This window comes from Coregonus clupeaformis, chromosome 37 (genome assembly GCF_020615455.1).
Source record: "Coregonus clupeaformis isolate EN_2021a chromosome 37, ASM2061545v1, whole genome shotgun sequence".
Lineage (NCBI taxonomy): Eukaryota > Metazoa > Chordata > Actinopteri > Salmoniformes > Salmonidae > Coregonus > Coregonus clupeaformis.
Window position 1 is genome coordinate 16,685,411 of NC_059228.1, and position 12,522 is coordinate 16,697,932.

Genomic DNA, 12,522 nt, shown 5'->3' on the forward strand with positions numbered 1-12,522 from the left:
GCTTCACAAATCCTTTATCATGCCGATATACAGTGCATTCGGAAAGCATTCAGACCCTTGATTTTTTCCACATTATGTTACGTTACAGCATTATTCTAAAATGGATTAAATTGTTTTTTTCCCCTCATCAATCTACACACAATACCCCATAATGACAAAGCAAAAACAGGTTTTTAGAAATGTTTGCAAATTTATAAATAAACAACTGAGATATCACATTTACATAAGTATGCAGACCCTTTACTAAGTACTTTGTTGAAGCACCTTTGGCAGCGATTACAGCCTCGAGTCTTCTTGGGTATGACACTACAAGCTTGGCACACCTGTATTTGGGGAGTTTCTCCCATTCTTCTCTGCAGATCCTCTCAAGCTCTGTCAGGTTGGATGGGGAGTGTTGCTGCACAGCTATTTTCAGGTCTCTCCATAGATGTTAGATCGAGTTCAAGTCCGGGCTCTGGCTGGGCCACTCAAGGACATTCAGAGACTCGTCCCGAAGCCACTCCTGCGTTGTCTTGGCTGTGTGCTTAGGGTCATTGTCCTGTTGGAAGGTGAACCTTTTCCCCAGTTGGAGGTCCTGAGCACTCTGGAGCAGGTTTTCATCAAGGGTCTCTCTGTACTTTGCTCCATTTGTCTGACTAGTCTCCCAGTCCCTGCCACTGAAAAACAATCCCCACAGCATGATGCTGCCACCACCATGCTTCACCGTAGGGATGGTGCCAGGTTTCCTCCAGACGTGACACTTGGCATTCAGGCCAAAGAGTTCAACCTTGGTTTCATCAGACCAGATAATCTTGTTTCTCATGGTCTGAGAGTCTTTAGGTGCCTTTTGGCAAACTCCAAGCGAGCTGTCAAGTGCCTTTTACTGAGGAGTGGCTTCCGTCTGGCCATTCTACCATAAAGGCCTGATTGGTGGAGCGCTGCAGAGATGGTTGTCCTTCTGGAAGGTTCTACCATCTCCACAGAGGAACTCTGGAGCTCTGTCAGTGACCATCGGGTTCTTGGTCACCTCCCTTACCAAGGCCCTTCTCCCCCGATTGCTCAGTTTGGCCGGGCAGCCAGCTCTAGGAAGAGTCTTGGTGGTTCCAAACTTCTTCCATTTAAGAATGATGGGTACCCTTCCCCAGATCTGTGCCTCGACACAATCCTTTCTCGGAGTTCTACGGACAATTCCTCCGACCTCATGGCTTGGTTTTTGCTCTGACATGCACTGTCAACTGAGGGACCTTATATAGACAGGTGTGTACCTTTCCAAATCATGTCCAATAAATTGAATTTACCACAGGTGGATTCCAATCAAGTTGTAGAAACAACTCAAGGATGATCAATGGAAACCGGATGCACCCGAGCTCAATTTCAAGTCTCATAGCAAAGGGTCTGAATACTTTCCGAATGCACTGTAGATGCTTCAAAACCTTTATCAAGTCTATATACAGTAGATGCGTCACAAATCCTTTATCAAGCCTATATAGATGCTTCACAAATCGTTCATCAGCAAATGTACAACCAAAAGTACAAAAATGACTTGATGATCAAAACCTTGAATGACGTGAGACCACATTAATCCCCAGTCATACAGAAATGTATATGTATCGTTTCCCCTGTCCACAGCAGCTGGCTGGACAGAGCCTCGCTTCCCCTGTCCACAGCAGCTGGCTGGACAGAGCCTCGTTAGGCTGACAGTGAATATCCTGGTGTCTGTCAGCATTAACCGTGGCGCGAGCTGAGAAGCTGAAAGACTAGAGGCCGACAAAGTGCTGTCCCTGCAGATACAATAGACTTGATGCCTCTCACAGCCTTGTTAGCATCCGCCTGTTAAAGACCACTGCAGCACTTTACACCACCAAGTCCTTCATCCACCAACAACTCACTAAGGGACACGCAGGACGCTACCACAGCATTTTGCACAGATGTAGGCACACACACACACACGCACGCACGCACACACAGTACTGGCTCCCAACTTGAGTCCAGTTTGGTTTGCCTAAATGACAACTGACAGTAGCAACCCTTTGTAGCCCTAGGCCACATGTCAAACTCATTCCTCAGAGGGCCGAGTGTCTGGGGTTTTTCGCTCCTCCCTTGTACTTGATTGATGAATGAAAGTCACTAATTAGTAAGGAACTCCTCTCACCTTGTTGTCTAGGTCTTAATTAAAATGAAAAACCAAAAACCTGCAGACACTCGGCACTCTGTGGAATGAGTTTGACACCCCTGCCCTAGGCCTATAGGAGCTACAGTGTGCATGTGCATGCAAGCGCACCCGTGTATGAGAACGGTGTGCACATTGTGCAGTGCATGCTAATAATGAAGGTAACCGGAGTAATCAATAGGCCTAGTAGTGTAACGTTATCCATCTCTAAATCTGTTGACACTTGAACCCTCCATGTGACCCAGAGATGCATTAAACGTTATAATTCACCAAACTAAAAAAGGTGCTTCAATAGCATTTACGTGCATTGACCCTCTATTACACCCTGTGCTTTCACACATACAATAGTGTCAGGAGCCGTATTCACTAAGGGAGTGAACGTTATTTATAATAAGGGTTGCATGGAGAAAAATCTGACCTCTCAAATGACAATGGATGGCCATCCCTATAGCAAAATATATTTTACCTAAACCCTCCCTGAAAGCTTGAAAAAAAACACACAAAAAACTAGTGACCCTCTCCAATAACTTCAGAGCCTGTGTTCACTAAGCGTCTCAGAATAGGAATGTTGATCTATTGCAGATATAGTCCCAACTGTCAATTTAATCTTATTCATTCTGATCTAAAAGGCTAAACTGTTCCTATATCGGAGACTCTGAATACAGACTCAGATCTGTCAAGAGAAATAGCTAGAGACCAGAATGGACCTGAACAATATTTAAGACTTCCAAAGAAACCCCAATCTCATGTGTCATTGGATGTTACTATCCATTAGATAGACTTGGCACGGTTTTTAACAATAATTGGCTGTGGGATTGATTCTCTGTGAGAAACCTTAGAGGTGCCAATTTGGCTTAAAATTGGGGGAAGAGAAATGCAGTGTATTGATTGTAGAGGGATCTATAGCATCTTATATGACTCCGGGGTGACGGTTCAGCTTCCTGTTCGGTGAGCGCTCCATTTGACCAATTACTATTAATGTTAGACCTCTCTCTCTCTCACACACACACACATCTGAGATGTACTCTTTGTATATGTGTAGGCCTACGTACATATTCCTCTGCATAGCCAATCACACTTTGGTTGGCCTATGTTCATACATCTTCTTCCTGGCTAACGCTAATGGTTTCACTGGCTAATGTCTACACAGTGAGCTCATTTGAGCTAGTCCTGTAATGCCTGGCTAGCTGTGCTGCTAATGCTAAGGCTACACTGATATCTCATTTGATCCCATGCTGTAACTGGCTATACGGCTGCGCTATGCTAATATCTAATTTGATCCAGCCCTGTAGCTGCACGTCTGGCTAGCGGCGCTGCTAACACTACAGCTACACTTTGAAGGCTATGCTAATTCTAGTTCTATGTCTGTAGCTGTGCGGCTGGCTAGCTGCGCTAACACCATGGTACGGCAGTTATCCCCTCCACCAGAGAGCTCATTTACATGACAGGAGAAATCCCGAATCCCCTGACACATAATTATAGCGTCAAACTAGAGTAAAACAATAGAAATGGGAGAAAAAGAGAGAAAGGACAAAGATATTTTGTTTTGTTTAGTCTCTTCGCATCTCTCTCCTTGCACGTTAAGAAACTAGCAACGCATTTCACTGCACTTCAGTGAGACGTCAGTCTCCAAACCAAATGCTGTACTGACTGCTAGGGGTAGAATTCACATTTAAACACATCAAAGCATTAGGCTAGCAGACTCTTTTCTCCCAGCGCCATTTTATGAGATCTTCTTCACAAGGTAGTACTGGAGGGGGCAATATGACTAATTACCCTCAGTGACCCTGATCTGTTCTCCAACCCTTCCCCTGAAGAGAAAAATGCATGTCAGCCAGCTCACTTCAAAGGCTAAGAGGATAAGAGACAGACATAACTGGTATCTTAGTGTCTGTCAACAGACTGTGGGATGTGACGACTAATGAGGAATTATGTTTTGGTATGCAGATTTTTTGCCACTAATCATTTGGACCAATCATGATTCGCAGGTGTTTCTCTCTTTCAAATGTTCCAAAAGGGAGACATTTGGCCCATAGACTTGCCCACACTAATGCTGTTTCCACTCCTCATTCTAGTATGTTTTCTCTAACACGTCTTCTCCCAGAACTACATCGAGCATCTGACGTAATTTCGCAAGATTTTTGTTCTGGGTTTCCCAGATTAAGAACTCATAAATGTCTGGAACTCATACCCAAGACACTCTGGGACTTATAATATATCTGAGTCATCTCCAAGTATTTATCTACAAGGTTGATGTCAATTCTATTTCAATTCAGAAAAAAATGAAAAGTCCAATTCCCATTTTCCTCATTGAAAAGCACTTTGTTTACTTCATTAATTGACGGAATTGAAATGGAACCCAACCGTGTGCCTCTGAGACACGTTTACCTGAGACTTACAGATCTGAAACAGGTGTTTCCAAATCTATTGATACCATCATCCCCATGGTATTGTGGGACTACTGACATACTACAGAATTATCTGGTAAGGAGACTGACCCTAAATAACAAAAAAATATGTTTGCGTTTGGAAAGCATAGCACTTCATATATTTAAAATGACAGCAATAATACACTGAGTGTACAAAACATTAGGAATACCTTCCTAATATTGAGCTGCACCCCCTTTGCCCTCAGAACAGCCTCAATTCATCGGGGCATGGACTCTACAAGGTGTCGAAAGCGTTCTACAGGGATGCTGGCCCATGTTGACTCCAATGCTTCCCACAGTTGTGTCAAGTTGGCTGGATGTCCTTTGGGTCATGGAACATTCTTGACACACACGGGAAACTGTTGAGCGTGAAAAACCCAGCAGTGTTGCAGTGATTGACACAAACCGGTGCGCCTTGCACCTACTACCATACCCCATTCAAAGGCACTTAAATATTTTGTCTTGCCCTTTCACCCTCTGAATGGCACACATACACAATCCATGTCTCAATTGTCTCAAGGCTTAAAAATCCTTCTTTAACCTGTCTCCTCCCCTTCATCTACACCGATTGAAGTGGATTTAACAAGTGACATCAATAAGGGATCATAGCTTTCACCTGGATTCACCTGGTCAGTCTGTCATAGAAAGAGCAGGTCATGTTTTGTAAACTCAGTGTATATTTCCTATTGCTGCAGCAGTCGGAGTGATAATACCCCTTAAGGAAAAAACATATGAATTTCACATGTGAACACGTGAAGTGTTACAAAAACACATGTTTTAATGTGATCAGGTGATCTTATATGAAGTTACTGTGATAACATGTGATTCACATTTACATCATTTAGCAGACGCTCTTATCCAGAGCGACTTACAAATTGGTGCATTCAACTTATGATAGCAAGTTATTATTTTTTTGGTGTGGGGGAAGAAGGATTACTTTATACTATTCCAGGTATTCCTTAAAGAGGTAGGGTTTCAAGTGTCTCCGGAAGGTGGTCAGTGACTCCGCTGTCCTGGCGTCGTGGGGGAGCTTGTTCCACCATTGGGGTGCGAATAGCTTTGACTGGGCTGAGCGGGAACTGTGCTTCCATAGAGGTAGGGGAGCTAGCAGGCCAGAAGTGGATGAACGTAGTGCCATCGTTTGGGTGTAGGGTCTGATCAGAGCCTGAAGGTAAGGAGGTGCCGTTCCCCTCACAGCTCCGTAGGCAAGCACCATGGTCTTGTAGTAGATGCGAGCCTCAACTGGAAGCCAGTGGAGTGTGCGGAGGAGCGGGGTGACATGAGAACATGAATCTACACATGTGAAAACATGATCACATGTAAAGTTCTCCAAAAAACACATTTTAACATGATTTCACATGTGAAATTTCATGTGAAATCATGAGATTTTCCACATGTGAAATCATGTGGTTTTTCTGCAAGGGACTTGCCTGAGACTAAATGCTTTAACACTCATGGATAAATGGGTTTAATTCCATCATTTAATAATGTGTGTGGAGGGTAGGAGGGACGGGGCTAATATGCTTCTCTTTGGAGGATATTTTCTTTCTGTTGAAAGAGAATCCTCCTTTTCCTTGCATTCCCTCCTTATCTCTTGGTGAGCAGCTTCTGGTCGTAAACATGGAGACTCAGAGAACAGCAAAAACCAGAGGGGTCTTTATTTACTGTGTGAATACAGTCACACACACACACACACACACACAACTGAAAACAGAATCTCGAAACAAACACACACACACGACTGCGTCACATATTAAAACCAACAGCCCGCCCTAATAACTCAATACGGCTGCCATAACACAAATAAACGCTGGCAGGTTTGTGGCCCTTCAAATGGAGCCTCTTCCAGTAATATAAACTGGTTAACAGGTTGAACTAATATATAGACACAGAATAACACACACAAACAGACATCCAGTAATATAAGCCAATATAACAGGCCGAGCTCTGGGTTGTCAGGAAGAGATTGAAAAAAGGCTGTGTTGGGTTTCTGGAGGGGTAAGGACATCAGGATTAGGACATCAGGATTAGGACCGTAGTTCCTGTCATTAGCCAAACATAACTTTAAAATCGTCAGACAGGAAAGGAAAACCCCTGACATTTCAATATTTCAATGGCTGGTTCAAATGGCTCACTGGGCTTAGATTACTAGGTCATGGTGCTGGCAGTGGCAACACCAGGGTTATTGGTTAAAGCCCCACTGAATGTTTAGTATGTGCCGCTGTCCACGCATCCTCCAGAGGAAGAGCATGATAAATTCTAGTTGTCTACATGGCATAAACAAAATGTTACTCAACTATAAAAGCTGGAAAAGCTAAATTACCAATATATTGTCAGACCTGACTGACCTCGTTCACATTTTCGAAGATGTTGATGAGGTCATAGAGCAGGCAGGAGAGCAGGTCGATGATAACACCCACCACACACACAATACTGACCTCATCCACATTCTCGAAGGCGTTAATGACGTCGTAAGGCAGGCAGGAGAGCAGGTCGATGACGAACCAGGTCTTCAGGTAGTTCATCCTGATGAGCTTGGGGTCGGAGATGACCTCTCCGGCCGGGCCCACGAAGGTAGTGTGGAAGTTGAGCACGATGTCCACCAGGAAGATGACGTCTACAATGCTGTCCACCACCAGCCACGTCACGTTGTTCTGCTTGGTCTGGAGGAGGAGGAGAGAACCTTTGTGATAGTACAGTAGTAGAGCAGAGAATCTGTGTTACAGTAGAGGAGACAATCTATTATACATCCCCAAGATTATTACATTTATAATAAATTATTACAAAGTTATTACATCTATATTGTATCCCTGAGGACAGGAGAGGATCTATATTTTTGTAGAGTAGAGACACTTTATAATATAAAATAGTGGTAGATGTCACAAGCCTGCATAGCTCTAGAATATGCTGATAATATACTGTTTTTTCCAACTAGCACTGACTTTGCTGATAACTTCTTTATTGAGGAAAAATGTATTTACTACGACTGTGACATGTGGCTGTCTCACATAGCTATACTAAGATGAATGCACTAACTGTAAATAGGTCTGGATAAGAGTGTCTGCTAAATGACTAAAGTGTAAATAATGGCAGCCATCTTGGTCAGGGATAAATTATATGTAATTCAATAGTTCAGACCTTGAAGGAGACGTTGTAAGGAACCATGATGGCGGTGTAGAAAGTCAGGATGAGGATGACCCAGTCCCAGGTGGTCTTGAAGGCGCAGTAGTGTAGGATGATGTGGGGCGGCGTTTTGGGCGTCTCCTGCTTGTACTGGGGGAGGATGTCTGAGCCCAGCTGGAGGACCTGCAGATTGTATATCTTTGATGAGTTTGATGGAATAAAATCAAAGAAGGGTTTGGGGTAAACCGAGAGGTTACAGTTCACTTAAAAGGTTGCTTACAGATTGTTACATATACACACACAAATAGGGAAAAAAGTATTTGATCCCCTGCTGATTTTGTAAGTTTGCCCACTGACAAAGAAATGATCAGTCTATAATTTTAATGGTAGGTTTAATTGAACAGTGAGAGACAGAATAACAACAACAAAAATCCAGAAAAACGCATGTCAAAAATTTTATAAATTGATTTGCATTTTAATGAGGGAAATAAGTATTTGACCCCTCAAAAAAACATGACTTAGTACTTGGTGGCAAAACCCTTGTTGGCAATCAGAGGTCAGACGTTTCTTGTAGTTGGCCACCAGGTTTGCACACATCTCAGGAGGGATTTTGTTCCACTCCTCTTTACAGATCTTCTCCAAGTCATTAAAGGTTTCGAGGCTGACGTTTGGCAACTCGAACCTTCAGCTCCCTCCACAGATTTTCTATGGGATTAAGGTCTGTAGACTGGCTAGGCCACTCCAGGACCTTAATGTGCTTCTTCTTGAGCCACTCCTTTGTTGCCTTGGCCATGTGTTTTGGGTCATTGTCATGCTGGAATACCCATCCACGACCCATTTTCAATGCCCTGGCTGAGGGAAGGAGGTTCTCACCCAAGATTTGACGGTACATGGCCCCGTCCATCGTCCCTTTGATGCGGTGAAGTTGTCCTGTCCCCTTAGCAGAAAAACACCCCCAAAGCATAATGTTTCCACCTCCATGTTTGACGGTGGGGATGGTGTTCTTGGGGTCATAGGCAGCATTCCTCCTCCTCCAAACACGGCGAGTTGAGTTGATGCCAAAGAGCTCAATTTGGGTCTCATCTGATCACAACACTTTCACCCAGTTCTCCTCTGAATCATTCAGATGTTCATTGGCAAACTTCAGACTGCCCTGTATATGTGCTTTCTTGAGCAGGGGGACCTTGCGGGCGCTGCAGGATTTCAGTCCTTCACGGCGTAGTGTGTTACCAATTGTTTTCTTGGTGACTATGGTCCCAGCTGCCTTGAGATCATTGACAAGATCCTCCCGTGAAGTTCTGGGCTGATTCCTCACCGTTCTCATGATCATTGCAACTCCACGAGGTGAGATCTTGCATGGAGCCCCAGGCCGAGGGAGATTGACAGTTCTTTGTTTCTTCCATTTGCGAATAATCGCACCAACTGTTGTCACCTTCTCACCAAGCTGCTTGGCGATGGTCTTGTAGCCCATTCCAGCCTTGTGTAGGTCTACAATCTGGCCATGGTGGAGAGTTTGGAATCTGATTGATTGATTGCTTCTGTGGACAGGTGTCTTTTATACAGGTAACAAGCTCCCTTTAAGAGTGTGCTCCTAATCTCAGCTCGTTACCTGTATAAAAGACACCTGGGAGCCAGACATTTCTGATTGAGAGGGGGTCAAATACTTATTTCCCTCATTAAAATGCAAATCAATTTATAACATTTTTGACATGCGTTTTTCTGGATTTTGTTGTTGTTATTCTGTCTCTCACTGTTCAAATAAACCTACCATTAAAATTATAGACTGATCATTTCTTTGTCAGTGGGCAAACGTACAAAATCAGCAGGGGATCAAATACTTTTTTCCCCCTCACTGTATATCAGTGTACATGTGTGTTATCACTTCAGTGCATCTCTGTAATCACAAAGGACAGAGACAAATGGATACACAGCACAGGGGCACATGCCTCACCCATAGCCAAATGGAACGGCAACAAGCTCACACATCTTCCCCCACCCACACGCATGCCTTAGCTAGCTTTATGAGAGGAGAGTTATAAACATTCACAACAGACATAAATATTAGCGCACCTCAGCTAGGCGGGAGTGCTTGTGGACGTTCTCTCCCCTGTGTACAGTAGGCTGCAGCTGCTGTAACACCCCTCTACTGCTGGTCAGAGCACGAGTTAGCCGGGCGAACTTCCCCCAACCTGAGGCAACAAAACAAAGAGGTCTGTGTGAAGATAATGAGTGTGCTAATAGGTTTTACAAAAGAAGATAGAGATTGAACTTATTAACTAGCCAGAGTGTTATTATTAATAAAACAATGTGTTTCGATAAAAAGCAACACCCTGATGAAGGCTTTAGACAAAACACATTTTTATAATAATAATAATAATAATAATGTTATAATACTTTTTTGTAAAACTTTTAGTATAAAACACACAGCCTACCCTAAAAAGTTATTTTTATAATAAAGACTGATTTGTATCTGTCGGAGCTAGAAGCACAAGCATTTCGCTACACCTGCTATAACATCTGCTAAACACGTGTATGTGACAAATAAAATGTGATTTGATTTGATATAGGGGACTATCCAATAAGGTGGGACCACATCCTCTGCTGCCACTCAAAAACTCTGTCACTCACCTTTCGAGGTTTCATCTTCTATTGGCTGTTTAAAGGCTGTGATGTCACTGAAGGTGCACAGAAACAGCACTACTTTTTCCTGTTCGTTTCGTATTGGGGCTATCTTCACAAAGAACCATACCGGCGTTCCTGAGATGAGAGAACATACACTGGTGAATATTCATAGCTTTATCTATAGCAGTATTTGTTTGATACAAAAATCAGTCAAATGGGAAATACAACCATCAACAGTAACTTATTTGGGGAGTTATAACTGGGCCTGTATTTACAAAGCATGTCAGTGTAGGAGTGATAATCTAGGATCAGGTCCCCACTGATTCATTATGATCTACGAGAAAACGGATCCTAGAGCAGCACTCCTACTCTGACACTTTATGGATGCGGCCCCTGATCTACAGCATCAGAAATTATCTACAGGGTTCGTGCTGTTCGAACATCATTGTACATATTCATAAGTACATATGTAAATAAGAAATGGCTGAATACATTTACATGATGAGGCTGTTTTTTAAATGTTATTCAATTGGTACTTACTGTTCTTTTTATACATGAGTATTTCAAATGAATTCATCTCGTAGTTCTCGAACGTTAGCCGTACTTTCTCGCTAGTATCCTTGTCTGTGAGCTCCCCGTACATGAAGCTAGAAAACACAAAACAGTGTGTACATTTTTTTATGACAAAAAGCATTAAAAACAAGTGTGTAGATATGTTAGTGGGTTAGTTAGAGCGAAACAGTCAAATGAGGCTGTTAGCCCATGAATGTTGTTGTCTGTGTAAATGTAGTCAATCTTTTGAACTGCCTTACTGAGGAGGACAACAGGGTGTGTTAAGTGTACTTACCAATGTTTCTTATGATGCACAAACAATGTCATAATCTGATATCTTCTCTGTCTATTACTCCTTCGCTCTAACTCTTACCTGTGTCTCTCTGTGTGTGTGTGTGGGTCTCTCTCGGTCTCTGTGTGTGTGTGTGTCTCTGTCTGTCTATTACTCTTGCCCCCTCCCTCCCTCCCTCTGGTAGTGTTCATTGCCTAAACTTTCTCCCCACCTTACAGGTCTGTCCCTGTGGGCCGAATGGGCTGTCAGTCAGTAAGCTTGCTAACAGAGATGACACCGTCAGGGGACTCTTCCGAGACACACACACACACACACACACACTTCCGTCCCTCAGCCTCACAGTGACTCAACATCAGCGAGTCAAATCCCAGATCCATCCCAGATTACACCAGTGGGGGCAGAGAGGTGTGGCACACAGACAGGTTGGCTTGATTCTCACCTAAGGAAGTGTTATAAGACACCGGCTAGTCCTCTGGACGTTTCACCTATTAGATCTGGTCGAGCCCATCTGATTCAACTAGTCAAGGGCTTGATGATTAAACAACTAATGTGTTGGTTAATTTGTTAGACTCAGGCGCTAGAGGTGGAATTGATCATGTGAAACGCCTGCTGGTCCCAGAGGTGCTGCCGCCATAGAATGACCACATCTGTATTAGATGGGTTCCACCACTAACACACCTGATTCAACTAGTTAAGGTTAAGGGCTTTATGATGTGAAATGGACAGTGAAACAATTATCTTAGGGCCTTCGTTGGCACACTGATCCATTTCTACTCTCCGATGCACAAAATATCCATCTTAAAAGACACAGTTAACATGGGGAAAAGGTACTGTAACTCACACACCTATCACATTACCAGGTGCATGGAGAAAACTGTTTACAGCAACACACAGGTGGCACACTGATCATGAAACTACACAGAGGGCCAGAGTTTCTTTCCAAGAAAGGTACAGTAAAGATCAGCCAGCCAACTATCAGCTCTGTAGCAACACACACTATTTTATTTAACCTTTATTTAAGCAGGGAACCATGCAGAGACCACGGTCTCTTTTGCAGATGAGCCCTGCATGAACACCGCAATAAAAAATTATACTATACATATCTACACGTCAACTATACATGAAAAGCAAAACACAATCATATGAAATGAACACATTCTTCAGTAAAAAGGCCCTCTTTAAGGACTTTGAGGTCATGCCATATGAGAGGCACAAAAAAACTGATATATTTAGAATTCAAGGCACACTTAACCAGTATGGCTACCACAGCATTCTGCAGAGATACGCCATTCCATCTGGTTTGCGCTTAGTGGGTCTATCATTTGTTTTTCAACAGGACAATAACCCAACACACA

The 12,522-nt window shown here is 43.3% G+C and overlaps 1 protein-coding gene across 4 annotated transcripts in view; it reads right to left on the bottom strand.

Moving 5' to 3' along the window:
- The window catches only part of LOC121553631 (potassium voltage-gated channel subfamily H member 1), an 86,018-nt gene that overhangs the window by 63,860 nt on the left and 9,636 nt on the right, over positions 1-12,522 (bottom strand). For 3 of the 4 annotated variants that reach the window (XM_041866896.1, XM_041866895.1, XM_045211561.1), the window contains 5 exons: positions 10,864-10,970; positions 10,330-10,458; positions 9,772-9,890; positions 7,717-7,884; positions 7,017-7,241 (listed from right to left, as the gene is read on the bottom strand). In XM_041866896.1, coding sequence (XP_041722830.1) covers positions 7,017-7,241; positions 7,717-7,884; positions 9,772-9,890; positions 10,330-10,458; positions 10,864-10,970 — 748 coding nt within the window. Of the gene's footprint in view, positions 1-7,016; positions 7,242-7,716; positions 7,900-9,771; positions 9,891-10,329; positions 10,459-10,863; positions 10,971-12,522 lie in introns of all 4 variants that reach the window. The other variant, XM_041866894.1, reaches the window with a different exon arrangement.